The 25,698-nt window shown below is 43.2% G+C and overlaps 1 protein-coding gene and 1 long non-coding RNA gene across 2 annotated transcripts in view; one reads left to right on the top strand and one right to left on the bottom strand.

The window, feature by feature from the left end:
- The window catches only part of LOC142069806 (uncharacterized), a 54,629-nt gene that overhangs the window by 16,123 nt on the left and 12,808 nt on the right, over positions 1–25,698 (bottom strand). The window lies entirely within an intron of this gene.
- Positions 4,546–25,698, top strand: part of ATP12A (ATPase H+/K+ transporting non-gastric alpha2 subunit) — a 28,159-nt gene continuing 7,006 nt past the window's right edge. Inside the window, exons 1-15 of the mRNA XM_048827550.2 lie at positions 4,546–4,834; positions 7,090–7,239; positions 11,473–11,532; positions 12,221–12,424; positions 13,458–13,571; positions 14,575–14,709; positions 15,291–15,408; positions 16,209–16,477; positions 18,106–18,304; positions 18,949–19,058; positions 19,860–19,994; positions 20,768–20,960; positions 21,608–21,783; positions 23,283–23,419; positions 23,957–24,107. Coding sequence (XP_048683507.1) covers positions 4,826–4,834; positions 7,090–7,239; positions 11,473–11,532; positions 12,221–12,424; positions 13,458–13,571; positions 14,575–14,709; positions 15,291–15,408; positions 16,209–16,477; positions 18,106–18,304; positions 18,949–19,058; positions 19,860–19,994; positions 20,768–20,960; positions 21,608–21,783; positions 23,283–23,419; positions 23,957–24,107 — 2,160 coding nt within the window. The 5' untranslated portion in view covers positions 4,546–4,825. The remainder of the gene's footprint in view (positions 4,835–7,089; positions 7,240–11,472; positions 11,533–12,220; positions 12,425–13,457; positions 13,572–14,574; positions 14,710–15,290; positions 15,409–16,208; positions 16,478–18,105; positions 18,305–18,948; positions 19,059–19,859; positions 19,995–20,767; positions 20,961–21,607; positions 21,784–23,282; positions 23,420–23,956; positions 24,108–25,698) is intronic.

Here is a 25,698-nt window from a genome sequence, read left to right as displayed (position 1 = left end):
AGGCCCATCCGCACAGTTTTCATCCTATCATTTCCAAATTAGATATATTTGCCCTTGCATCCCCTAGTTCCCAACTCAATCAGATCCCTGGCTTCCATTTCCCAATTTGCAAGTACATTTTCCCCTCACTATTTCCAGTCCCAATTCTCTGTTTTTATGTCTATTTTGTTGTGTTTGTGTCTCCCAGGCTTCTAGTTCTCTAGTCCCTGGTGTGTATTTTAGCAATGTATAGGTTTATTTCATTGCAGTGTACTAAATTACAGGTCTGGACTCACTGGAGATGTTGAACAGAGTATTACTTTTGTGAATGACATGTATTTTGAAATCCCAGTTACTTATTTACATATGAAAGAGTTTATATTGTAGCTGTTCCCATTAAGGGCCCAATCCTGTCTCACTTAAATCAACAGCAGAACTGGGCCCTAAATAAAATTAGAATAAAAGCCTTTCCATTTATCCATTTGTATATTTATCTTGTGCCTCTGACCACATGATCCAAGGGCCAGTTGAGTCATGCTGAGGACAGGGAATTAGGAAACATGAACCAGGAAGCTGGAAAAGGAATCTGCTTCAGTTTCAGAATATTAGTCATCATATTAAAGAGACTCGACCCCCATTTTATTTGGAATTTGCTCCTGGTTATTACAGCAAGGATTTGACCCTGCTTCTATAGAAATCAAGAAAAGTGATTCACTATATATTTTTAAAGGGTCAGTGTTAGTGATTTAGATTAACAACTTTAATCTCCTATCATAATTCAAAACTCATGCTAGCAATTATGGCTCTTAGCCATATACATACATACATACAGAACAGTATACATACATACAGAATACATACATACAGAACAGTGCAATTCAACAGTTTCCTGAATTATGCCATTTAAATGGCCCATTATTGAAATACTCAGCCTTACTGTAAGACCAGTTCAGTCCCGTTAGAAAGGGATGCATTTTTCCAAAAAAAACAGTAAAAAGGAATCTTCCCCATATTTGATTTGATACTTTAATGAAATCTAGAATACGAGGGGATGTGTGGAATGAGTCATTTCTCATATTCTGGCCTAGTTAGAAGTCATGTAAGCATTTTATACCTTTTCTCCTGGTTTTTATTTCCTCCACCAAATATCAGCAAACACAGACATTACCATTGCTTTTGAACGATGGGAAATGGAATTTATTTACCTGTATCTGGAAGTTCTTCAAGATGTGTGGTCCTCATGTCCATGACAGGACAAGGAGTAATGGTCTCAAGTTGCAGTGGGGGAGATTTAGGTTGGATATTAGGAAAAACTTTTTCACTAGGAGCGTGGTGAAACACTGGAATGCGTTACCTAGGGAGGTGGTGGAATCCCCTTCCTTAGAAGTTTTTAAGGTCAGGCTTGACAAAGCCATGGCTGGGATGATTTCGTTGGGGATTGATCCTGCTTTGGGCAGGGGGTTGGACTAGATGACCTCCAGAGGTCCCTTCCAACTCTGATATTCTATGATTCTATGATCTGTATCCCACACATGGGTATGCACGTGTGCCATGCTCTGGAGTCCACACATTCTAACAAGCAGTGTCTGTTGGCCTGCAGATGCTCAGTAAATCTCCTCATGTTTCCGAACAAGGGCATAAAAGGCAGCGCGATCCGACGCCTCTCCAGTTCCTCTTCTTACTATGAATCCAAAAGGATCCGAAGCAGAGGGGATGGAGGGCAGGTAGTGAAATACAGATGGGGACCACATATCTCAAAGGACTTCCAGTTATAGGTAAGTAAACTCCATTTCTTCTTTGAGTACTGGTCCCTATGTGTATTCCACATGTGGGTTGTTGTCAAGCACTGCTCAGACTGGAGGGTGATATGAGGAAGCCGGCAGCAAAGATGCTTTCAGTACTGTAATTCCCAATATTGCATCCATAGCAGAGGCCTGAACGAGTGTGTAAGCCTAGCAAACATGTGGATGGAGCTCCAGGTGGCTGCTCTGCATATGTTTAGTATTGGAATATCCTGCAGGGATGCTGTAGAGGCGGCTTGTGCCCTTGTAAAGTGTTCCCTGACTCTGTCAGGACGAGGTATGTCTGTTAACCTGTTGCACTTGATGATGCACCCAGAAATCCACATAGAGATTCTCTGAAAGGATACTGCTTGACCTCGTGACCTTTTGTTATGGCGAGAAAAAGTCTTGCTGATTTTCTGATAGGTTGGGTGCTTTGCAGGGCACAATTGACATACAGGGAATGAAGTCTTCTCTCTTTGGAAAAAGTGTGGGGCTTTGGAAGGAGGAACTTAGAATGAAGGCAAATGGATACCTTTTCCCTGGGATAAACCATGTAAGGAGGGTCTGCCTTGAGGGGTCCCAACTCGCTCACCCTCCTGGCCAATGCGATATCAACTAAGAATGCAACTTTCATGGACAGTTGTGACGGATCTTTCTCAGGAAGTGTGGTAGTTGGGGAATGGGAGGAAAGGCATACCTGAGATCATTCAGCCATGACAAAAGGAGAGTGTCACCCTCGGAGCTGTGGCCCATAGCTCCTCTGGAAGTTTTCTGTTCATTTGGGACACAAAGAGATCCCGTTGAGGTGTACTTTACTTAATGAATATTTCTCCAGGACAGAGTCGTGAATCTCCCACTAACAGCCCATAGAGAAGTGCCTGCTGAGGTTGTCTGTTAAAAGAGCTCTGAGCATCTGGAAGGTATGCAGCTTGGATAGTGGTGCAGTTTCTGGGGCACGCCTTCCTGATGGTTGGAGGTGAGGCACTTTCTGAGACGCTGAAGTAGTATCATCCTCGGGGGTAATAATGTTCCTCAGGAGTGCTGGGCTGGAGATGATGGGAGACTGCGAGAGACTCCATATGGCCTGGTGTCTAGGGGGTTTTGCAGTTGGGACCAATGGTTCTAGCACACCTGAGGAGGTAGTATGGTCCTTGGACAAGCAAGCTGGTACTGACGATGAGTGTGGACCTGCACTGCTATATGGAACCGGTGGGTGACGGTCCTTGAGTTTCGGAGCTGGCATCACCAATGGAACTGGCAGTTCTTTTCCCTCTAGCCTGGAGGTTTTCAGTGGTGCTGGTCCTTAGGATCGACGCATGAAGGCTCAACTGCACTCGACAGGCTCAGGGAGGGATCGCGTCTTTTGTGGATGGTCCTGGATGGGGATCTGTCCTTGCAATTGTGAGTGTGCATGTACTCTCACAGAAAGCCCTGGAGGAAGAGTCCTTGGGCTTAGGAGCTCCAGACTCCGCTTCTAAGCTCATACTTGGGGAAGTGGGGGTGCTCCTCATCTGTTGAGGCCAATGAACAGGGGATCTCCCTGGCCTGAATCAGTATGGAGCCTTATAGCCTTCTCCATAAGGTGTTTCCTTAGATGAAACTCAAGAGCAACAAATACTGCACTTTGCAGAGATATGCATCTCACCCAAGCAATAGAGGCAGTGTTTGTGATCCTCACTCACAGAGAAGGTGCAAGGGCAGGAGATACAATTCTTGAACACCGGGATTCTGGGCATAGTCCCAGACCATGGGCAGGGAGTCCCCACTACGGGGGAAAATGAGGTATATTAACTATACTATAAAACTCTAGCTGTACTAATATAAAAGCTATGAAGTATAAAACTATCTACAAATCAATTTACAGGTTCTATCAGAAAAACTGCAGAAATCTACAGACATAGGATTTCAACTCTGGTCAGCAGTGGTATGAAGGAACTGAAGAGACATCAGCCCGCACTGCTTCTTATGCCCTCGGTCAGGAGCACGAGGAGACCTACTGAGCATGTGCAGACCAACGGACACTGCTTGTTAGAATTTCCAGACGTGGATGCATGGCATGCATGCATTCCTACGTGCAGAATAGAAGTATAAGAAGTTTCATAAATCTTCTCTCGGAGCATAAGGTATTTCACTTGGAGAGCTTGTGACTGATGCAAGATAAACACTTACAAAAATTATCCTGTTCTGGTAACTGCACTTACTTAGAAAGCCCTGGGCAGCAGCTGCCTTTCTTTTTTACAACCTCAGGTTAAAAATCAGAGCAAACACACCCAATCTACACCAAGAACAGAAAAGTCAAAGTACAAACTTTTAAAGGAGCACTTTCCCCCCCCCCCCCCCCATGATATTACAATCCAGAGTTATTGACCGAATAGATAGCACCTATCATGTTGGTACCTGAATGGCACAGCGATGTTATTTTTAGAGACCCCATGCAGATACTACACGTCAGATCACTTAAAGGAGTGTAAACGGCAAATGTTGCTCACACCCTCTCTGCCCCACCACATGTTTTGAAGACACCCGGAAATCATTTGCAGGAGGTCAATGCTGGCGAATCTCTGAAGGAAACTCATTGCTTTTAACAAGGTGAATAATGTACCTGTTCCTCAGTTGGAAGCAAACATTGCAAAGGAATAATTAGAAGCTATTTGACCTGAAACCCACATGCCCATTACTGTGGTATTTTTCCACCCTACTGCAGGTGAAGCAGAAGATGGGCTGGATCTGAAAGAGGAGGGGAGGAGTGGCAGAGCAAGTGCTTATTTATAAAGGGACATAAACAGCACCCTCTCCCACAGGCTTTGGAAGGCAAACCTGTCCTGCCTGAAGGATGCCTAAGTGTGGGGAGGATTCCAGCTAACATTGGCTTTCTAGTTGGAAAGAGGCTACAACCCCTGCGAGCTCTTGCACTCTGACAGTCACAAACGATCCTGAGCTACTTGCATCCTGTGTGTTCACATCACTTTTCCTTTTCATCCAAGCACCTTACCTCGGTATATATCATCCTGCCTGGGAGATCCATTGCTCCACTAGAGCAGGGAAGGAATAAGCTCACAAAAATGGGAAAGGTGAGTGAGCATTCACTGAAACAGCTATATAAACATCTGGTTTCTTCTGCTAAGCTCTAAGAAATAGAATTTATTTGATAAATTAAAAATGTATGTATGTTTGAAATGGTTTGCTGTATACATGCCTGCTAAGGCAGGAGAAAAATAGGTCAGAAATGCAGGTTATTGTGTTTCATAATGATGGGAGATCCAAAGAGGTTTCTGTCTTTCACTCTGTCTTTGTGAACAGTTCTAATGCTAAGTGTTTTAAACCCAAACAGATCAGAGAGATCAAATAGATAGGGGAAATACTGTTGAGAATGTCTCCTTTGCAAATGGATGAAGGATCAAGCCAATATGAAAAGATCTGAGAATTCAGGGTTAAAAGGAGGAACCCCAAAACCTCTTTGGGAACTAAAAGGAGATCTTGCATAGGAGGACAGAACAATTCATTAGCTTTTACTTATCTCCATGAATCTTCTCTCCTATGTCTGCTAAAGTTACTATAGTCCATAGAGTTGTGTCCTGGTTTCCTCTCTTCACGGAGACTTGAAAAGCTGAGCAGATTTTTGGTGGGATGGGGAAAGGAAGGTGGAGAAGGATGAGAGCGAAAAAGGTAACTCCGATAGATAACCCCAGCTTGTGTATCTTTGGAAAAGCAGCAGAGAGAACTCCTCATAACAGAAAGCCTTTATCTGGGATGTCTATGATCAAACAAACTGAAATGCCCTAGAAGTGGTTGTTCTGGGAATTCAACTCCTAAAATATCCATGGGGAAAACTTCTTCCCCACTGCCTCCTCCCACCTGCCCCCTTCCTCACCCCCCATGCACCTCCAAAAACAAAATTGGTCAAAATTGCAGCATTCCTCACACTCAAGTGCACTTAGGGGTTGAAATGTGGTTATTTTGGGTAGTTTTTAGTTCAGAAACATAGGAATTAATATTTTCTGATGTGCTTATCAGATGATATACACACCCATTATTTCAGCTGTTTGGCTTTGTTTGTTTTTTTTTTAATTAAAATGTTTGGGTTTAAACAAATCTGCTTCTGTCAGTGTGGAAGTCCCAACATGGAAAAGTGTCCTGCAGAAGTCTGCATATATGTATTAGATCCCCATTGTATACAAACATAGCCAAGTAGAACAAGCCACTACCTGAAGTTCAGTCAATAAGTATGATTCAGTCTGAAACTCAAAAGATTAATCCCAAAGGAATCCAGTGAGAATGGGGTCAGCCAATAACTCTTCCAAGGAATGGCATGCAGTTTACAGAATAATTATGATCTGGAATTATGATTATAGAAACCGGTGAATTAACAACACAGGAAGCCTGCCCTTAAGTCTGGGCTATTAGCTTATGGTGAGGAGGCAGCAGAAGAAAATAGCTTATCAATAAATCTAATGCAGTTAAATAGGATTGCCAGCTTCTTTACTCTGGGGGTTGCTATTTAACTACTGAATAGACCCTGCAGAGAACTGGCAAAAACTGGGCTAACAGTTCACCAGCTCCGGATCTGTTCTGTGCTCTGTGCACAAGGAAGCAGAGATCTCCCAGGATTCTGTGAACAAGAGGATGACTCTAACTAGTGAGTGCAGTTTTTGCCTCAGGGTATCACTATATGACTGAGAGGCCAATTAGACAGTGCTGCTAAATGGCATGATTTTGTCATGAGTGTGACAATATTAGGGTTTTTTTCTTAAAGTACAAGCTCCTGGAGTCAGGTGAATATGAAATCTTAGCTTCTATTTGGGAAATTAAAAAAGTTAAACATGAAATCACAAATCCTAAATACGCCAACAGCAGAAGTTAAATAAAAAAGATCCCACATTTTATTATTTTTTAAATTTCATGATTTTAAAGGCAATCTAATGACTTATTTGGGACCTGACTCATGATTTTTGAGTGAGTTGCATTGGCAATGGATCTTGAGCAATATTTTTACTCTAAGGGCCAGATCCTCAAACTCACCTAAATTGCCATATCTCTACTGAAGTCCATGGATCTATGACAATTTGCACCAGCTGACGATCTGGCTGTAGCTGGCACAGTGTACGTTAATACTATAGAAATTTCAGGTAGAGGACAGCACCAGGAACTATCAGGTTCCCAGGAGGAAGAGGCTGCATCCACCTCTAAAATAGGGAAAACTTAGAGGTCCTGACGAGGCACAGTACTTCCCTGACTCCCGTTAACTACAGTACCTTATGATCACATGGCGACATGAAGCATAATAAGACCAGTTAGATGTAACTTGCCTTCTCATTTCTGATTCTAGAAAAGGTCTGACATTTACTCAGTTGAGATCCATGGCGCACGGGAACTGGAGAAAACAGACAAGGAAGATGAAGAGGAAAAGTACAAAGATCTGAAAGGTAACAAGAAAAAAAGCAAGAAGACAGAAGACCTTAAGAAAGAACTGGACTTGGTGAGTGTCCTTTGGGGGGGGGGGGGGTGAAGGGTGGGGTGCCTAATCTTGCTCCTGTTGATGATGCAGGATCAAACTGACCTGTATAAACAGAATGATTCTTGTAGAAATTAGCTGGTGTAGGAACAGTATCTCCTTTATTCCCAGCACTTCTCAACAGGTCTGCATTTTCCTAGGTGAAGTGGTTATAGCAGGATTTCACCGTCACCTCTTTGGGTAAGGTTCCATTGGCACAGAGCAGACTGACAGAAAGATAGAAAGCCAGAAGCCAGACCTCTCAGTTCAGAAGCTGGTAATAGGTCTTAAAAATGTGTACCAGATTGAAGTGCAACTTTTTCAGGCTGAAAGATTGCAGAGTGGATTAGTTTCTAGAGCTCTGGGCTAGGACTCAGGAGAACTGAGTTCTATTCCGAGCTCTGACAGTGGCTTACTGGGTGACTTGGGGCAAGTTATTTCCCCCCTTTCTTTGCCTCAGTTTCCCCACCTGTAAAATGGGAATAAGGATACTGACTTCCTTTATAAAGTGATCTGAAATCTACTGGTGCAAAGTATGAGATAAGAGCTAGGCATTATTACAGAACCTTCAAAGGGCAGTGAGTTCCCACAAACGTGTTTCCAAGGATTCCACTAATAGCTGTATTTCCGTGGTGCTTTTAATCTTTCAAAGGTCTTTACCAACACCAAGTAATTGATTCTCAATATCCACCCCACTCCCCCCAGTGAAGTGAAGGAGTGTTATTTTCATTATTTTTATTTTACTGATGGAGAAACTGAGGCACAGAGAAGTTAATTGACGCAGCCAAAGCGACAGAGAGTCAGTGTGGCAGAGCTGAGATGAGAACTTGAGAGTTCTTGGCTTCTAAGATTGAGTTCAGAGTACACACTATGGGTAAAATTATCAAAAGTTCTGAAGTGATTTATGAACCTACGTTCCATTTTCAAAAGTGAATTAGGTACCAAACCTCAACAGGATTTAGGCTCTCTGGTGCCCATGTCACTTTGAAAGTGGGACTTGTGCATTTCTGAAAATTTTATCCCATGTTTCTCTCCAAAACCAAAATGAAGTCCACAAAATTCCTGTTGGATTATGTTTCTACCATGCCTAGCACAATGGACCTCTGATCCATGACCTAGGTGCTTCAGTTCTATTGTAATACAATTAAATAACAATTACACCCCAATAAACTAGATTTCCAACAGGATAAGATGGAAACATTAATAATCTCACTAACTGTCATATTTTAACACCTCTGATGTAAGTTCTGCCTTTTATAGTCCTGAAAAGGAAGAAAGTATAGTTAAAGGATTTGTGGGGGTGCCATCTGACTCATTGGGGTCCTTGGCCACATAAACCTCACTGTGACTCGGTTCCCCCATATGTAAAATGGCTATATGCCTACTTCATGGGGGTATTGTGAGGCCCAATTAAAGTTTGCAAGCTCTGAAAGGTGCTATTTATGGAAAATAAAGAATTATCACCACATAGAATTGAAAAAAAAAGCCATCCTCTCTCCTTCCCCCAATATTCCATATTTAACCCTAGCAACCCATGGATTCATACACAAGGGTCAAACGTGTGAGGTGCCAACTTTATTGTGAGCCATGTATCTGAGCAGTGCGCTTGTAGCGATCAGTGTACTTCCTGGGCACAGGGGTCAGGGCTGACTGAACATACATGCAGAAGATATCTATGCAATGTTTTGTTCCTGCAGAATGACAGTCAGTTTGTTCTAGTTTTCCAACACATTAACTTCGCAGCCCCTCCTACTCTTTTTAAATTATGCTGTTATGAGGGGAACTGGGGGAAAACTGCTGTCATGTTAATGGATTGTCTGACCTGTTTGCTAACCCTGAGAACATCCCTTTACAGTAAGCATTTAAAACTCCCATACTGTTTCCTGAATGGTATCTGTTTGATCTCTAAAAGAAAAGGAGTACTTGTGGCACCTTAGAGACTAACCAATTTATTTGAGCATGAGCTTTCGTGAGCTACAGCTCACTTCATCGGATGCATACTGTGGAAACTGCAGAAGACATTATATGCACAGAGACCATAAAACAATACCTCCTCCCACCCCACTCTCCTGCTGGTAATAGAGGAGGTATTGTTTTATGGTCTCTGTGCATATAATGTCTTCTGCAGTTTCCACAGTATGCATCTGATGAAGTGAGCTGTAGCTCACGAAAGCTCATGCTCAAATAAATTGGTTAGTCTCTAAGGTGCCACAAGTACTCCTTTTCTTTTTGCGAATACAGACTAACACGGCTGTTCCTCTGAAACCTGTTTGAACTCTGTACTTCCTCCTTCCTTCAATCCAATTCCCATCTCTGCAGCTACACCCTGCATTTAATCAAGTGCATTAAACTCATGGGATGTCATTTCAGGGGAAAAGTTCTCAAGTCTCCCCCTACAACCACCATTTTCTACCAATGGTAATAACCTGCTGCTTCTGGCGAGAAGACTGCACTGCATGACTGCATACAAGACATGTTACTGCTACAGTTCAGACCCCATTCCTATCAGATAAGGGCAACAATTTTTAGGACACACACAGACACTGTAGCACTTCTTAATTCAGCATGTTGACTACAGTGCTTAGTGTTTTGAGGCCTACAGTATCAGCGGATTTTAAGATTAGTTATCTTATCTAAACGAAGCAGAGTTATTCATCACAACCAGCGTCACACAGGATACGTCTACACTACAATCGGAGGTGTAACTGCAGGATGTGCAGGCACACCTGAGCTAGCTTCGATTGAACTAGCCTGGTGTAACAGTAATGGTGAAAACGCATGAGCACGAGCTAGCCGCTTGAGTACGCCTCTAGAGCACTAGGCGGGGTTCAGAGGCTTCCTCAGACTGAAGTCCACCCAACCGGACCCAAGCCTGAGATGGTCAAGTCGTCTTCTGCCCTGACCCTAAATCTTCCCCCCATACCTGAGTCAGCGCTGCCATCACTTACTGGCCATGGGGTTGGCATAGCAGTGGCCATGTGCGCCGGCGGCTGCGTGCCCCACTTCTGCCCCCTGCTGCACTGTGTGCGTGTTGCAGAACGAGAGGCACTAACTCCTCGGTGTGCACAGCACAGCCAAGTGGTGGTGGCCAGCAGGAGCGGGGCACGTAGCCCTTGCCGCGCCAACCCTACAGGCAGGAGGAGGAGAGCTGACCTGAGACCGAGAGGGTCAGGTTGTTTTCTGAACTGACCCGAGCCTCACACTTGGAGTCAGGTCCTGTCAGGTTGCAGGGCTCTGCTGCAGTCACACCTCAGATTGCCATGTAGACATACCCTGCGGTGTGTGGAGGAGGCTGGGTGGAGAGGGAGTTACAGAAGTGCCAGAAAAATGTGGACACCATTTCCCAATGCTAATTTGCACTCCACTAGCTTTTAAAACCTGACAAGCTCAAAGCACTTTACAAAAAGACCAGTTAAGACACACAACACCCCTGTGCGGCTGATATTTGTTGTGACACCCGTTTCTCATTTGGATAGATGGAGAGGTGATGAGACTTGTAAAAGGTCACACCATGAGTAAATGGCAGAGCTGGGATTAGAACCCAGAAGTCCTAGCTCTTCGGCTACAGCTGCTCAGAAAAAATTGAAATTTTGTTAAAAAACTGTTTGTGGGAGGGGAAGGGGGGTTTGAGAAAAAACATTCCCTGACCATCTCTACTCTCAGCGTTTCATGCTAAGCCAAAAGATTGCCCTGTGTCTATTTTTGTATATAGATGGCTTCCCAACACTGTTGTGTCTGATGTTTCAAGTTTTTCAAAATAGAAATTATGCTTTCGTGTCTAAGAAGATGGATGACTTGCAACCATGAAAGAAGAAAAGGAGTACTCGTGGCTGTAGCTCTCGAAAGCTTATGCTCAAATAAATTTGTTAGTCTCTAAGGTGCCACAAGTACTCCTTTTCTTTTTGTGGATACAGATTAATACGGCTGCTACTCTGAAACCAACCATGAAAGAGGAATTTCCCACTCCATCTTCCAAGTATGCAGCCCTGCATAATTAGTTGTGTGTGTTACGGGAGTGGCTCTTGCTTTTCTTTGCAGGATTAAGCATTTACCACCACTCTTTGATGCATACTACCATATACTGGCAGCTGGACCAGTCACCAAGAACCCAGGGCAATTCTAGTGCTCTTCAACCCCAGACATACTGAATTTTTCAGACCCACTTTCAACTTTAAGACAGTCTGCTCACTTCTTTTGTCTTTTTCTTTTGGCCTTCAGGATGACCACAAACTCAGCAAAGAAGAGCTGGAGGAAAAGTACACTACAAATATCAGCAAGGTGAGTGAGTAAGATATGAGCAAGGAACAGTATGAATCAAATATCCTTAGTTCATATGTGGCCTGATCTAAAACCTGCTGAGCTCAGTGGAAAAACATTGATATCAGCTGGCTTTGTAAGAGCCCCACCGTCATTATTAAAACAAAACATTTTATAGGCAGGATGTAGTAACTCACAATAGATACTGAAAACAGAGATCAGCCCAGATAGAGTGATTCAGATCTGGATTTTGATATGAATATCTCTGAAGTTTAAAGAAATTTCTGAGTATTTTAAATCAACACTATTGGAAAGCTTGAACCCAATGTTTGGACCTGATCTAAACTTTCCCAGAGTCTGAGGGAGTTTGGACCCGGTATTCAGAGTCAGATAGGTCTCAATCTAAACAGATGGCATCAGTAAAACAATACAGAATCATAGAAATGTTGTGCTGAAAGGGACTTCAAGAGGTGATTAGTGGAAGTCCATGGGACTTGACTTCCTATTGACCCCCATGGGGGATGCACATGCACATCTTGGCATTAACAATACTTAGGTATGAAAGCACCTTGAAAATATAAGGTCATAGACTATGGATAATCAAACCCCCATGTCCTAGGGGAAAAAGAGAGAAAGGCAAAGTTTCAGGTTTTGAATATGAAGTCTGTATTGTCCGACTCAATGTTTACAATGTTTTTTGCATTTGCAGGGGCTCACTAGTGCAAGAGCAGCAGAGATTCTGGCCCGAGATGGTCCCAACGCTCTCACTCCTCCTAAATCCACTCCTGAAATCATTAAGTTCCTCAAGCAGATGGTGGGAGGGTTCTCGATCCTCTTATGGGTGGGGGCTTTGCTCTGCTGGATTGCCTTCGGGATTCAGGTTGCTCAAGGTGTTGCTTCAGCATTTGACAATGTAAGTACTGTGCCAGCTATCTGGTCATCATCTCTTTATAGTCTGGTAGGGCTTTTTAGAGAGCTGGGGTCTCCAATCCTCCTACTTCAGTACTAAATTATTCCAATAAATGACAGATTTATTGGTATACTCTGTCTGCTCTCTCTTTATCTATCTTAGGCTTTTGTACTGCCACCCATCACCATAGTATCTAAGCACTTTCAACTGCAACAGTGAAGTCCCTAATGGACTTTATGGAGTCTGACTCTTCTCCTCTTTTGGGGTAAAAACTCTCCTTGGAGCATGTTCTCTTTGTCTGGTTCTGGTTGGTGGGTTGGTTGCAGTTCTTGTTTTATTTTGGAGATTAGGCTAGATGGGGTTTTGAAGACACAAAACAAACAAACACAGCTTAAACGTGGTGGGGGTTTGTTCATTTTTATGGTGGCCTCTGCATCTTCTGGTTTGGGGTAAAATTTCAAAAGCACCTAAAGGATTTAGAAGCCTAAGTTCCATTTTCAAAAGTCACGTAGGTGCTTTCAGTATTCTTTGTCGGATGAAGAAATAATAAAGTATCATAAGGCTATTCAGTTACTATTCCCAATCCAATGGTTTCCAGGAATTACTGGAATTCTCCTGAAAGCACTTATTCCTGTGAGCTCTGGAGCCTGACTTCTAAACTCAAAAGATTCAAAAGTTTGGATGAGCATCCAGTCTTCACCTAGTAGTGAAGTAGAAGGCTGTAGTTCACCTCTGGCCTTCTAATCATGTGTTTCCACCCTGACCCCCAAACAGCTGGCTTGGCCTCCATTCAGATGAGATTCTTATGAAAACTCTTAAAATCCTAGTTTGTCATTTGAGGAGCCATTTTGGTCCTTACTGCTTATTAACATGCAAGAGCAGACAGTAGAATTCCAAATTTTCTCTTAACCAGTTAAACTAGTTCCACCTTTGGCTGAAGAGTTTATTTTATCAAATTGTGTAATTATGATTTGTACCAGGAACAACAGTAAATGTTGTTTTTAAACTAACTGGAATCATTTCTCTTATTGGTCAGCTGTACTTGGGAGTAGTCCTCGCACTGGTTGTCATCCTCACTGGTATCTTCGCTTACTACCAAGAGGCTAAAAGTACCAACATCATGGCCAGCTTCAGTAAAATGATTCCACAGGTGAGTGGCCAACCTTCCTCTTTGTTTCTGAAGAGCAAGGGATCGAAACAGTTGGAGGTTGAAGATACTAAATGTATTAATGGCACAAAACTGGCCTCAATGGCCTGTATTTAGAGTGGGCACCCTCTTTAATAGCGAAGGGAGAATTAAGTTTCCCTTTTCCCTCAATAGTGGCTTTGCTCATGGTATTCCCATAACAGAATTCAGCACCCAGGGCTTTCGGTGGATGAGAAGCAGAATCCAGTCTTAGAATACAAAGAGTTGGGAACTAATTTTTCTCCAAACTCCATCCTTCACCAGAAGGGTCCAGATCAGTCTTGGGCAATTTATCCTCTTTCTTACTCAAACATGAGATCCTTTAGTTTGTTTTACTAGTGTAACCCAGGCTAACATTAACAATTATCCAGAGTGCCAAGCATATGTGACATTGTATGAATATGTATTGCTAACAGGCACCTCTCCCAATGAGCTTGCAGCATAATATGGAGTTACTGCTCTGTCAGGTTGAAAATTGAATTAAAAAAGAATTCACCAAAGAGAGCTGGGCAGCAGTATGATTACAGCAAGGGAGACCTCCCATTCCTATTCCCAATTTTGCTGCTCATGGTGCATAATCTTGGGCAAGTGACAACCTCTGTGCCTGTGTTTACCCATCTGTGAAATGGCAATAGTATTGCCTCCCTTGTAAATCTCTTTGAGATCCTTGAATGAAAGGTGCTATACCAAGTGCTAAGTGTTATCAGCTGACCTTGGTGATCTTTCAGTGGTGACTTACATGGAATTCAGTAGATGATGAGGAAGAAAGGAATTATGCTGATGTATAACGAAGGGGAACCAGTAAGGGTGAAATTCAGCCCCTGAGCAGAGCTCAAAAACAGGGATAGGTGGTACACAGGCCTTGTATCTGCTCTCTGCACAGGGCTGAATTTCACCCATGGTGAAAACAGGAAGGACATGGAGGATGTGGGACTGGTTACACTCTTGTTGTTCTCTTGTCCCATAGCAAGCTCTTGTCATCCGAGATGGAGAGAAGAAGGAAGTGTCTGCAGAGCAGCTGGTGGTGGGGGACATGGTGGAGATTAAAGGTGGAGATCGGATCCCAGCTGACATCCGTCTGATCTTTGCTCAGGGGTGTAAGGTAAACACCAGCTTTAGGATGTGTAGGGATGAAAAAGGAGATGTGACGTTTATGCCACTTTTTTCAGAGAGGTTGCAAGAAAGGAGAGACCATTTGTACAGAGAGGACAACTCAGCAGCCAATAGAAACCTTGGTTTTACATGTATGCTGTGCCTGTGCAGAAGGTCCACTGTGGCACATGCTGCACATGGGACAGAAAAGCCCATTACTTATAACAAATCTCCACTCCAAGGAGAGTCAAGTGCAGCATCTCTGCATCATGATACCCCAGCCAGTCTCCTGCCAATGCTATTTCCCAGGGCAATAATGGAAGCACTGACCCAGTAAACCTCTCTGCAGCGTTGGAGGTAGCTACTTGAGTTATGCTTCCCTCCAAGTCAGTAGGCACTACACTGGTTTGACTTGATCTCCATGATAATAGAGGCATTTGCTTTGTCATACTCTCCTACCAGGAACACAATTAGAGTCTTCTGATTACCATATCCCTGCCACCTACCACTACAATTGCTTCAGCCCTTCCTTACAGGTGTACGAACGCGAGGGTTGCCAACTACATGAGTGTGTCTTTTGTTGACTGACAGGTGGATAATTCCTCCCTCACGGGGGAATCAGAACCACAAAGCCGTTCCTGCGACTTCACCCATGAAAACCCCTTGGAGACTAAGAACATTGCATTCTATTCTACAACCTGCCTGGAAGGTAACCTGCAGACTGAAGGACGGGGCTGAAGAAGCTGCTTGTGTATAGGCACCACATCATACCTGCTCCTAATTAATTCTCAATAGTGCTTTTTGCAGGAATCCCCAGAAAGTTTTAGGACAAAGAAAAACAAATAGGCAATTACAAAAAAGAAACACACCATGCAAACAAAAATAAAACTCAAAGTACTGGGCTGGCCCTAAGTTCTACCTAAGTTCACAGCTGACGTGTATTTGTGGCTGTCTGGTCTGGTGCTAGATAGAAGCAATAGCTGATCAACTCCTCCTTGCTTTTGGCTTTCCCATCATTATCCTAAGTCATGTAAAGTCAGAGCTGCCCATAAAGAAGTGCTTCAGATGCTTGAGGAAGTTGCTCTTTCTTTTAGAGGGGAAAACAAAAAGTACTTAGTGCCATATATATATAATTATTTACTATGCTTGTCTAGCACTCTGTACAATGCGTCCCTGATTGTTGACTGAGGCCTTACAGTGCTACTGCAGTACCATTAATGAACAACACTGATGAAAATACACTGCGAGACCCGCCCTTCCCTTATGTAAATAATCCCTCCAGATTTCTGAGATGGATGACATTTCTGTGGTGAAGTACCTGTAAATAAAAGGTTGACAAAGGTCCCTAATATCAGGGCAATATTGCACACGAGACTCATAGCACAGTGGGGTCTGGGTCTAGGACATGAGCTCCTAGGTGCTACAGTAATATTATATTTCTTTACTAATTGTAATTCTCCTTAGGGAACCAATCCCACACTGTGCTGATAACCTCTTCTTTTCTTCCAGGTACTGCCACTGGCATGGTAATCAACACTGGGGACCACACTATCATCGGACGCATTGCCTCACTGGCATCTGGAGTTGGGAATGAGAAGACACCCATTGCTATTGAGATTGAGCACTTTGTGCATATTGTGGCAGGAGTGGCTGTTTCTATTGGGGTTCTCTTCTTCATCATTGCCGTGTCCATGAAATATAAGGTTCTGGACTCCATCATCTTTCTTATTGGCATCATTGTGGCCAATGTGCCCGAAGGACTGCTAGCCACAGTTACTGTAAGTCTACATAAGCCATAAGCATGCATTATACAGCTTTGCTTCTGCTTGTACCAGAGTTCATGTCAGTGTGTGCATCACAGTACAAGGTGGTCTAGTAACATAGGGCCAAGTCCTAGGTTCCTGCAGTCCTGCTGACAGCAGGGGATCCCCGATTCTCATAATCCCTTAGTAGAGCTAGGATTAAAATGGGTGCACTCTTATTGAGAAATGGGCTACGGATGGAACTGTTTACTTCAATCCATATGAACTTTGGGGCCTTGGACCTGCCCAGGTTTTGGAAAATCCAGACTCAACTCCCGACCCAATATCACCATGTTCAGCTATCTCTAGTTTTTGTGATCTTCTAGCAGATGTAACAGCTGCTGCAAGATCAAGTATTCACAGGTGACCTCATGTGAACTCATGCCAGCCCTGAGAAGACCTTACAGAGATCTTTTCAGAGCTGGGAATTTCCCAATTCAAGATGGGGAACTCCAGAATTAACAGAGACCTTAATCTCAAAGACTTCAGCACAACAGTCCCATGTACATATGTGTACACATCAACACACCCTTTAATATAGTCTTGGGTACCATTTCTGTCCCCATTACTGACCTGCTACATGACCTTGAGCAAGCCACTTCCCTTCTATTTGCCTCCATTTCCGCATCTGTAAAATTGGGGGTATTACTACTTCATGTGTGTATGAAAGATTCAGTGCAGTAACAGTTATAAGCATTGCAAAAGCCCCAGATAGACAGCACTAAAGAAGTGCAAAGTATTCTGAGTACCATGAGTAATAGTATACTAATCCCTTCCTCGGCATCGAGCTACCTGTGCACTTCACTGCCACTCACACATCGGTGGTCTTAGCCACAGCCATACTCAAGATGTGAAACCACTGTCAGTCATCTTTGGTGACAAACAACTATAATAATTATTAGTACTAGGACACCACAGTGATGGTCACCTCAGAAATATCATGACAAAGTTAGTAGTAATGTCAGCTACCATTAGCTTTGCAGTTACGAGCTTCTCCCAAATTCCAGACCTTTTACTTGAAATATTCTCCTAATGGCTGTCATGCTCTCCTCCTATCATCAAGGCAGTAGTCTTCTCTAACCACACATGAACCTCAGTGCCAGATGCAGTATTTGCTAACTAGAGGCCAGATTCTGATCTCAGTTACACCATTATAAATCTGGAGTAGCTTCACTGGCATCAATGAAATTACTCTAGATTTACATGAACATAATGGAGATCAGAATCAGGACCTACAGCTTTAGCAGGACTATGGTTGGTTGAAAAATATCATTTTTTAACAAACAATTTCAGGACTTTTTTCCAAAAAGCTCAGTGAATATTTTCTGGATTTTCAACCCAAAAAACCCAAAAAACCAAAAATCTTTTGAAAAAAAAAACTTTTTGGCTAAGTTTTTTGGAAAATAAAACCCATTTTTTCTTCATTTAAAATATAAAAATTTTACTGAATTTTTCAGTTTTTTTCCCTTGAAAAAATGTTTTAGTTGAAATTTCAAACAAGCTCCGATTACCATCCATGGAATGGCATTGTGCATGGCTTTATTACATTGCTCACTGTAATGGTACCTCACTAACAGGGGGCTGAAATTCTCCCATTCCACTAGGTGAGTTTGTCTCTGACAGCCAAGCGAATGGCAAAGAAGAATTGCCTGGTAAAGAACTTAGAAGCTGTGGAAACGCTGGGCTCGACCTCCATCATCTGCTCTGACAAGACAGGGACCCTCACACAGAACAGGATGACTGTTGCCCATCTTTGGTTCGACGATCAGATCTACGCGGCTGATACCAGTGAAGAACAAACAAGTAAATATATATGGGAGTTGGAGAAGGGCAACAGCGTGGCTTAGACATGCCACAAGGTGGATGTCAATCTGGATTTAGCTGTGGCTGATGGTGATGACTTGTAGTTGCATCATCTGGTGGCTCTTTCGTGGACTGTCTTCAAACTGGCTGGTGGGACTCAGGACAGGTCCCACTGGACAAGCACCCACATCAGAAAAAGCAATCCAGCTGGTAACGAGAAGTCTCCCCCCCACACCTTGTTGACCATCTTAGTCAAGATGGCAAGGACTGAATGGAACCTGAACTCCAATCTCACCCCTGGAGATGGTCCTTACTAAATCAGGTTAAGGCACATTGTGTGGGGTGGGGGAAGGGAGCCTGTCCTACAGCTATTTTCTGGATAAATAGAATTCTTCAGTCTAGGAAGTACCAATTCATCCTCTCTCTTCAGCACTAAACGAACGAAGGGTCTTGACCAAAATAACTCTAGCAGGACTGGTAGGGAGGTAGGGGTGGTGTGCATGGCGGAAGACATGGTTTGAATTTCTATATACCAATATTTGATACGAATGGCTGTTTTCTCCTGCAGCTGCTTTAACATAAGGATTCCACAGCCAGTATCTAAAAAGCTGCAATGTTTGTTTGGTTTTTTTGCTTCTTTTCAGCCCAGTCCTTTGATCAAAGTTCTCAATCATGGGCAGCTTTATCAAAGATTGTAACACTCTGCAATCGGGCCGAATTCAAACCAGGACAGGAGAACGTTCCAATAATGAAGGTATCCGCTACTTTCTTAGCTCATTTCTTTTCCACTGAAAAGATTGCATGCAAAGTTTGTCTTTGTTTTTAGTGCTGCCTTTCATTTTAAAATTCCCATCACTTTTGTGTTCTTTGCTTTACCCTTGAAAGGAGTATAAAGTGGGAACAGACAAAAACAATTATCATTTAAGTCAAAAAACAGCTCAAGTATCAAGAATAGTCTTTCCACACTATTAATCTAAACTAATCAGAACATAGCAAGGGTAAGAGCTCTGAGTTATTTCCTTGTAGAGCATTTGTTATACGCTGTACTCTGATTGGAACAGGGGACTCCAGATTTCTGGGCTCTACTCTTGATTCTGGGACATGCAATGGAACTCACTTGACAGTTGGGTAAACCGAGGCACTGACATTAAGAGGGTAGAACATTCATTTGCCCCAGAGCAGACTTATAAAGCTTCCAGCAGAGCAGAGAACAGCCACAGATCTTTCACTTCCATGGAATGAAATGCAAATCTCATCTCTTTGCGGTAGCTTTGTCACAACAGCAACCCTAAAGAATGGCTCAATATCACTACGCTAAAGACCACAATTAATAAAATCAACAGCAATACAACCCAAATGCTCCCATGGCATAATTCAAGAGAAGGATGGAAAATATAATCTCTCCTACTGATTGCTTGGTGCTTTGCTGCCAGGGTGACAGCTACATTAGAAAGTATGCTTTCTATCACACACGTGTGTAAAGTTATTTCAGCTCTTTGGATGAAAGTGAAAAAGTATTACTACTAAAAATACATGTTTGCTCTTCTCTGCACAGAGAGTTGTGGTGGGCGATGCCTCAGAAACAGCCCTGCTGAAATTTGCTGAAGTAATCTTGGGTGATGTAATGGGCATTAGAAAACGGAACAGAAAACTGGCCGAAATTCCTTTCAATTCTACTAACAAATTCCAGGTGTGACTTTCTTTTTTGGAAAATGAACCAGTCAATCCATATCTTTGTCCAACCCAGTGTTAGTGCCTGGGACATGGTGACATTAATGGAGAAATTCAATATCCTATACAGTTTAAGCTCAGAAAACCAAAGCCACGTATTTCCATAGAGGCAGCTACCCTGCTGGGACTTTCATGCAAGGCCATGCAATTAGTTCCAGGGAATTCCGGTTACATTATGAAAGACGGAATGGAGCTGTAGCCCATGCAGTGTGGCCAAGCTGCTTTGAGCACTGTATGTAGGAACTCATCGTTTCTATAAACAGTGTCTCCATATTAAAGATGAAGGTGAATTCAATCTGCATCATTTTATGGAAATAACAGTATTGACAGCTGTCAGGCTCAGAGAAAGTTGAAAGTGCTGCCTAAGATTGGGCCAAGTTTGGGCACCTGTATCTTATTATTAAAATAAGATTAATTATTTTTATTACGATCACACAGTGATCTGGTATATGACATTATACCAAGGTATTTCATTCTATCAAAGACCAGATTTATCACTTCAGAAGAGATAACATACCATTAGTGAGAAAGAGGAGGAGAAATATTTCTTGGCTCCAAGTTAAATGGACTCTTATGGCCAAATTCTGCTGTCAGACAAGCACGGCCAATTCCTATTGCCATCACAGTGGGGGTTGCATATCTGAGGGCAGAATTTAGCTGTTGGTGGGTTATGATGGAAACTGAAGGGGACCATACAATGTTTCAATCATTCCATCTTCATGGTGCACACAGCTCTCAATCCATGAGACTGAAGACCCCAATGATAAACGCTTCCTGCTGGTGATGAAAGGAGCCCCAGAGAGGATCCTAGAGAGATGCAGCACTATCATGATCAATGGCGAAGAACAGCCACTGGATAAAGAGAGGGCTGAGGCTTTCCAGACAGCGTACATGGAATTGGGAGGCCTGGGAGAGAGAGTGCTGGGTGAGTTCAAAAGGGAACTGAAAATGGATTGCAATAGAGAAGGGAACTGGGAAATTAAAACTGAGTTAAACGCCAGTAGTCCTGGGCAACTGGATGTTATAATAATGGATGCATTAGGTGTGCATGGGATTACATGTGACAATCCTCATTCCAGTCTTGGAATGACAGCTGAAAATGGGTGCAGTCTTAGAGGAAAGAAGAGAAACTACCTGCTCATTCATGGATGAAATGGTAACCCCCCCTCAAAATAAGTAGGGGGTTAACCCACATCAACGCTGCTGTAAACTCTTTCCAGCAGGGACCGTGGGACAGTAGCTTGCACTATGGGGGTGGGGGGCCTTGACCTTTAGGCACTAGCACCATGCAAATAAAGAATCATGAATGTATCTGGTACATGGAAGAGAGCACTCTTCATTTCTGCTACAGGTACCAGCTACATTGCTTTGAATGCTGGTGCTGTAAAGGAACGTTAATGCAACGGACAAGGATTAAAATTCCACCACAGAGGACATTTCATGGTTGTTTTTTAAAATGCAGTGGTGTAACACAGAGAAGAACAAATAGCCATGCTGTATCAGGTCTCCCTTTCTCTTTTTACCCTTCCCCTTCACCCTGCTCTCACACTACTCTACTGGGTTTCATTCCAGGCTTCTGCCATTTGTACCTGCCCGAGGATGAGTTTCCAGACACCTACCCCTTCGATACAGACTCCATGAACTTCCCCACTTCCAACCTGTGCTTTGTAGGGCTCTTATCCATGATTGACCCCCCTCGCTCCACCGTGCCAGATGCTGTGTCAAAGTGCCGCAGTGCTGGGATCAAGGTAGGGTTTCTGCCAGTCAATAGCACAGCAGTTCTACATAAGGGATTCCTAAAGCACCCATGCTATAGCCTCAAGTTCTTGCTGCATCATGGTAGCATTTTAGTGTATTCAGATTAAACACATCTCAGGAGATAGTTTAAGTCTTATTATCTTTCACAGCTACCATTAATGTTGGCCTGGGGTATTAACCTGGGAGTAAATTTACACCCACTTAAAGTCTCCTTTACACTGCCAGCGTGGTATGAAGAGGACTTAATGTAAATTGGCCCATTGCAAAGATGGGCTGAAACCAAAACCCCAGATGCAAAAGGATTCCAAAATTTGGGGGAGTGCAGAAGTTGATCCAGATCCAACTTTGTAGCTCAGGCCCATTTCTAATACATAAATGAATCTCTGGAGCTGGAATTATTCACCCTAAACCATGGAAGAGTGACAAAAATCCTTCACAAAGGGGAAGAACTAAATTTAGATCATAAAAGCAGAAAACTTTTCTAGTCTATGCTAAGCAACAGCTTCCCTAGCTGTCTTGCCAGGACATCCTCAAGTATATATTCAGCTCAAGGGGAGTGAATTTCAATTGCATATTAGATAAGGAAAGGGAAATCAGCCTTTGAAGCAACTGGCCTAGGGCAAAATGAAGGCTGTCCCAATACTGGGTAAATTGCTGGCATTCTGAGGCTGCTAGGCTAGCTACCAAGCAGCTTTCTCTCCTAAGAGGTTGAATAGACATGTGTCCCAGTTTTCTATGATACCTTATGTCACAAGGACCTATTTTACGTTGCAATATTAATCAGTGTTTCCAACACACAATGCAAACTCATATAAAGAGCTTCTTTATTCTACAGTATTGGTCCTCATCAACTCAATAGCAATATAAACAGCATTTGGGGTTATTAGTGTACTATATATATTATTAGTGTACTTTAGTGTACTTTATATATTAGTGTACTTTAGATTGGATATTAGGAAAAACTTTTTCACTAAGAGGGTGGTGAAACACTGGAATGCGTTACCTAGGGAGGTGGTAGAATCTCCTTCCTTAGAGGTTTTTAAGGTCAGGCTTGACAAAGCCCTGGCTGGGATGATTTAACTGGGAATTGGTCCTGCTTCGAGCAGGGGGTTGGACTAGATGACCTTCAGGGGTCCCTTCCAACCCTGATATTCTATGATTCTATATAAAAATAAATACCTTACCTCTGTTTAGGAGAAGGAGTGAGGCAGATCAGAATTAGAGAAGGACCCTGCACGGCCCTGGTTTCCTGAACCAAGCCTTCCCTTTCACTTTCAATTCAACAGGCCAATGTCACTTGGCTTAGGGACTGGTGCTAACATAGGGTTAGCAGGTTACTAACAACAATCTGAATGTCTTTGAAAACCTGACTGCATGCTCAGCATGCTAAAGAACCAAAGCCATTTCTTGATGGAAAATAGCCACTTCAGTTCATCTTTCCTTCTGCTACTCCTAAGTTTCTCATTCAATGCACTTTTCCCTTCACCAGGTTATCATGGTCACTGGCGATCATCCAATCACAGCAAAAGCAATTGCCAAGAGTGTAGGCATCATTTCTGCCAACAGCGAGACCGTTGAAGATATTGCCAAGCGCCTCAATGTTCCAGTCGAGCAAGTCAATAAACAGTAAGGGCAGAAAGCAGCTATTTGGAAATGAAACCTTTCCTTCTCCTCCTATGTGTGTATTAACTTGTTTCTATGAAACAGTCACTTTTTGCTCTCCTGCTTCTTGGTACCTTCCTAGCCCTGATATCCATTCAACTATTCATCTCTTCGACCCAGAACCATCTATCTAGTTTATTCTGAAATGTACTGAGGCTGAATGGAGTTTTGATGATTCAGTGAGAGAAGAAGAAGATAACTCATTCTACCTCTTCCAGCCAATACAGCATTGCTTCCTACAGCACATTCTCTGTTCTTTTGAAAGGTCTACTGATGGGGCCTACTGCTACTTTCTTCACTAGGGAATTGTAGTATACCTTGCATTTCTGTGGTGCCTTTCAAGTAATTCCTGCTGACAAACGACTAAGGCTAGTTAAAATTGACTTGCTTATTGCTGCCACATCCAACCCACTGAACTGAGTACAGTGTTTGAATGAATGTATTGTTTGCATCTAAGCCTTTATGTCTGAGTTTCACTGTGCATTCCTGTGGCTATTACAGGGATGCTAGAGCTGCTGTAATTAACGGAATGGAGCTTAAGGATATGACCACAGAGCAGCTGGACGAGATCTTAATCAATCATTCAGAAATAGTCTTTGCTCGCACCTCACCCCAGCAGAAACTGATTATAGTGGAGGGCTGCCAAAGGCAGGTGAGTGAGAGAAGGCAACAGATAAACATATGTGGCCACAATGGATTTGTACAGTGATGGTATTTGCTCAGATGTCCGCCTCAGCAACAAACAGAAATGATAACCTAGTGGTGTTAGAAACAGGTTGGGAGGGGGGATGGGGGGGGGGGGGAGTGAGTTCCAGTACACCACAGATACTGCTGAGGTTCTTTCATCCTCAGCCATCCGAATCTACATACTGTAGTGAACCCACTGTGCCTTTGGCACCCCTGTCCTACACTGGATAGAATCTAAGCTGCTCTACTGCATGTCAGGAGTCCCATGTTGGTACTGGCTAACTGACACTCTTCTGTGTTAGGGCCTGGTGCTTGAGGGGAAGTAGCAGAGCTGTAGCTACACTTTGGGTGTGAAGTTCTAGTTGTGATGGGCACCACAGTCACAATGCTGGAATTCCTGGGGCCAAGGATTTATTATTTAGGAGGCCCCTTCCCCAGATGGTTCTATAAACCCAGATGAAAGCAGCATTGTGACCATGCCCTCTTTTCCCTCCCCTTCAGTCTCACTTAGGCCTTCTGTACAGTTGTGTTTAACAATACAGGGCATGCGTCCCAATAAACTGCTTTATAACATGATTTGTCTCGGGCCAGCCCTTGTTAAACTGCCTCTTAAACGGTCTTATGGTTTAGATAGGAGACTAGTGCGGGGCAGGATTTTAAGAGTTTTGTCCCATTCACTGCAGTTATTATAAAGCTGTCTGGAGTAGAAGCAGCACCGTGGGAAGTATATAGTGCACCATGAAAAAGGAGAGTGGAGCACCATCCAGAACTCCTCCCAGGGACTTCTCACGGCTGTGCAATCCCCCGGTTTCCCCACCGATGCAAGCTGTGACTTACCCCATGGCTCCCCCTCAAATTTGCAAGGAAAGCAGATGCAGCATGACCCACTTTTAATTTTTGTAGCTTTGGCAGAGCTGAGCTTTCCCATCAACATCAGCTCTTTGGGTTTAATCCTGAATTGCTTTCAGGGAAACAATGATATTACTGCTTAATTTCTAGTGTCACCCCATTTTAGATGGCAAGCTCTGGGTACCTTTGTTCTGTGCTGTGCAGATGCCCACACTCCAGTAAGATTTGGCTCTCCGAAGGATGAAGAGCAAAAAAAAGTCAGTTCCTGTTCCCTGTTTAGTAGCTCGAGCCCATAAGCCCTTCTGTTCACTGTATTATTTCTAACTGGTGTCACTGAGCAAAATCCCTCAAGGGACAAAACGTTTGGTATTTATCATAATCAGTTTGCCATATTTTTTCCTTTGATTTTTTCCGATTCTGCTCAGAACACTCCAAGTTCTCCAGAAGCCAAAGCATCTTTGAGAGGATACTTGGTTACATCAGGAAGTTTCATCAGAGAGGCTAGTCCAGAGAACTGGGGCCTTTTCTAGTTCACCAGTTCAAACCAGTTCAGGTTCACAAATTAAAAGCGAAGTTAGCATTTAGTGGCTGTTCAGTAGCCTTCATTAAAGTTGGAGTGGGGGTGGGGTGTGTCTCTCAGCTACTGAACACATATCTACATCACAAGCCACCCCAAAATTGACATCCTTCATAGATACCTCAGAAGA

The sequence above is a fragment of the Caretta caretta genome, chromosome 22 (genome assembly GCF_965140235.1).
Source record: "Caretta caretta isolate rCarCar2 chromosome 22, rCarCar1.hap1, whole genome shotgun sequence".
Taxonomy (NCBI): domain Eukaryota; kingdom Metazoa; phylum Chordata; order Testudines; family Cheloniidae; genus Caretta; species Caretta caretta.
Note: the sequence above shows the minus strand (reverse complement) of the source record. Positions and strands in the feature narration are given on the sequence as shown.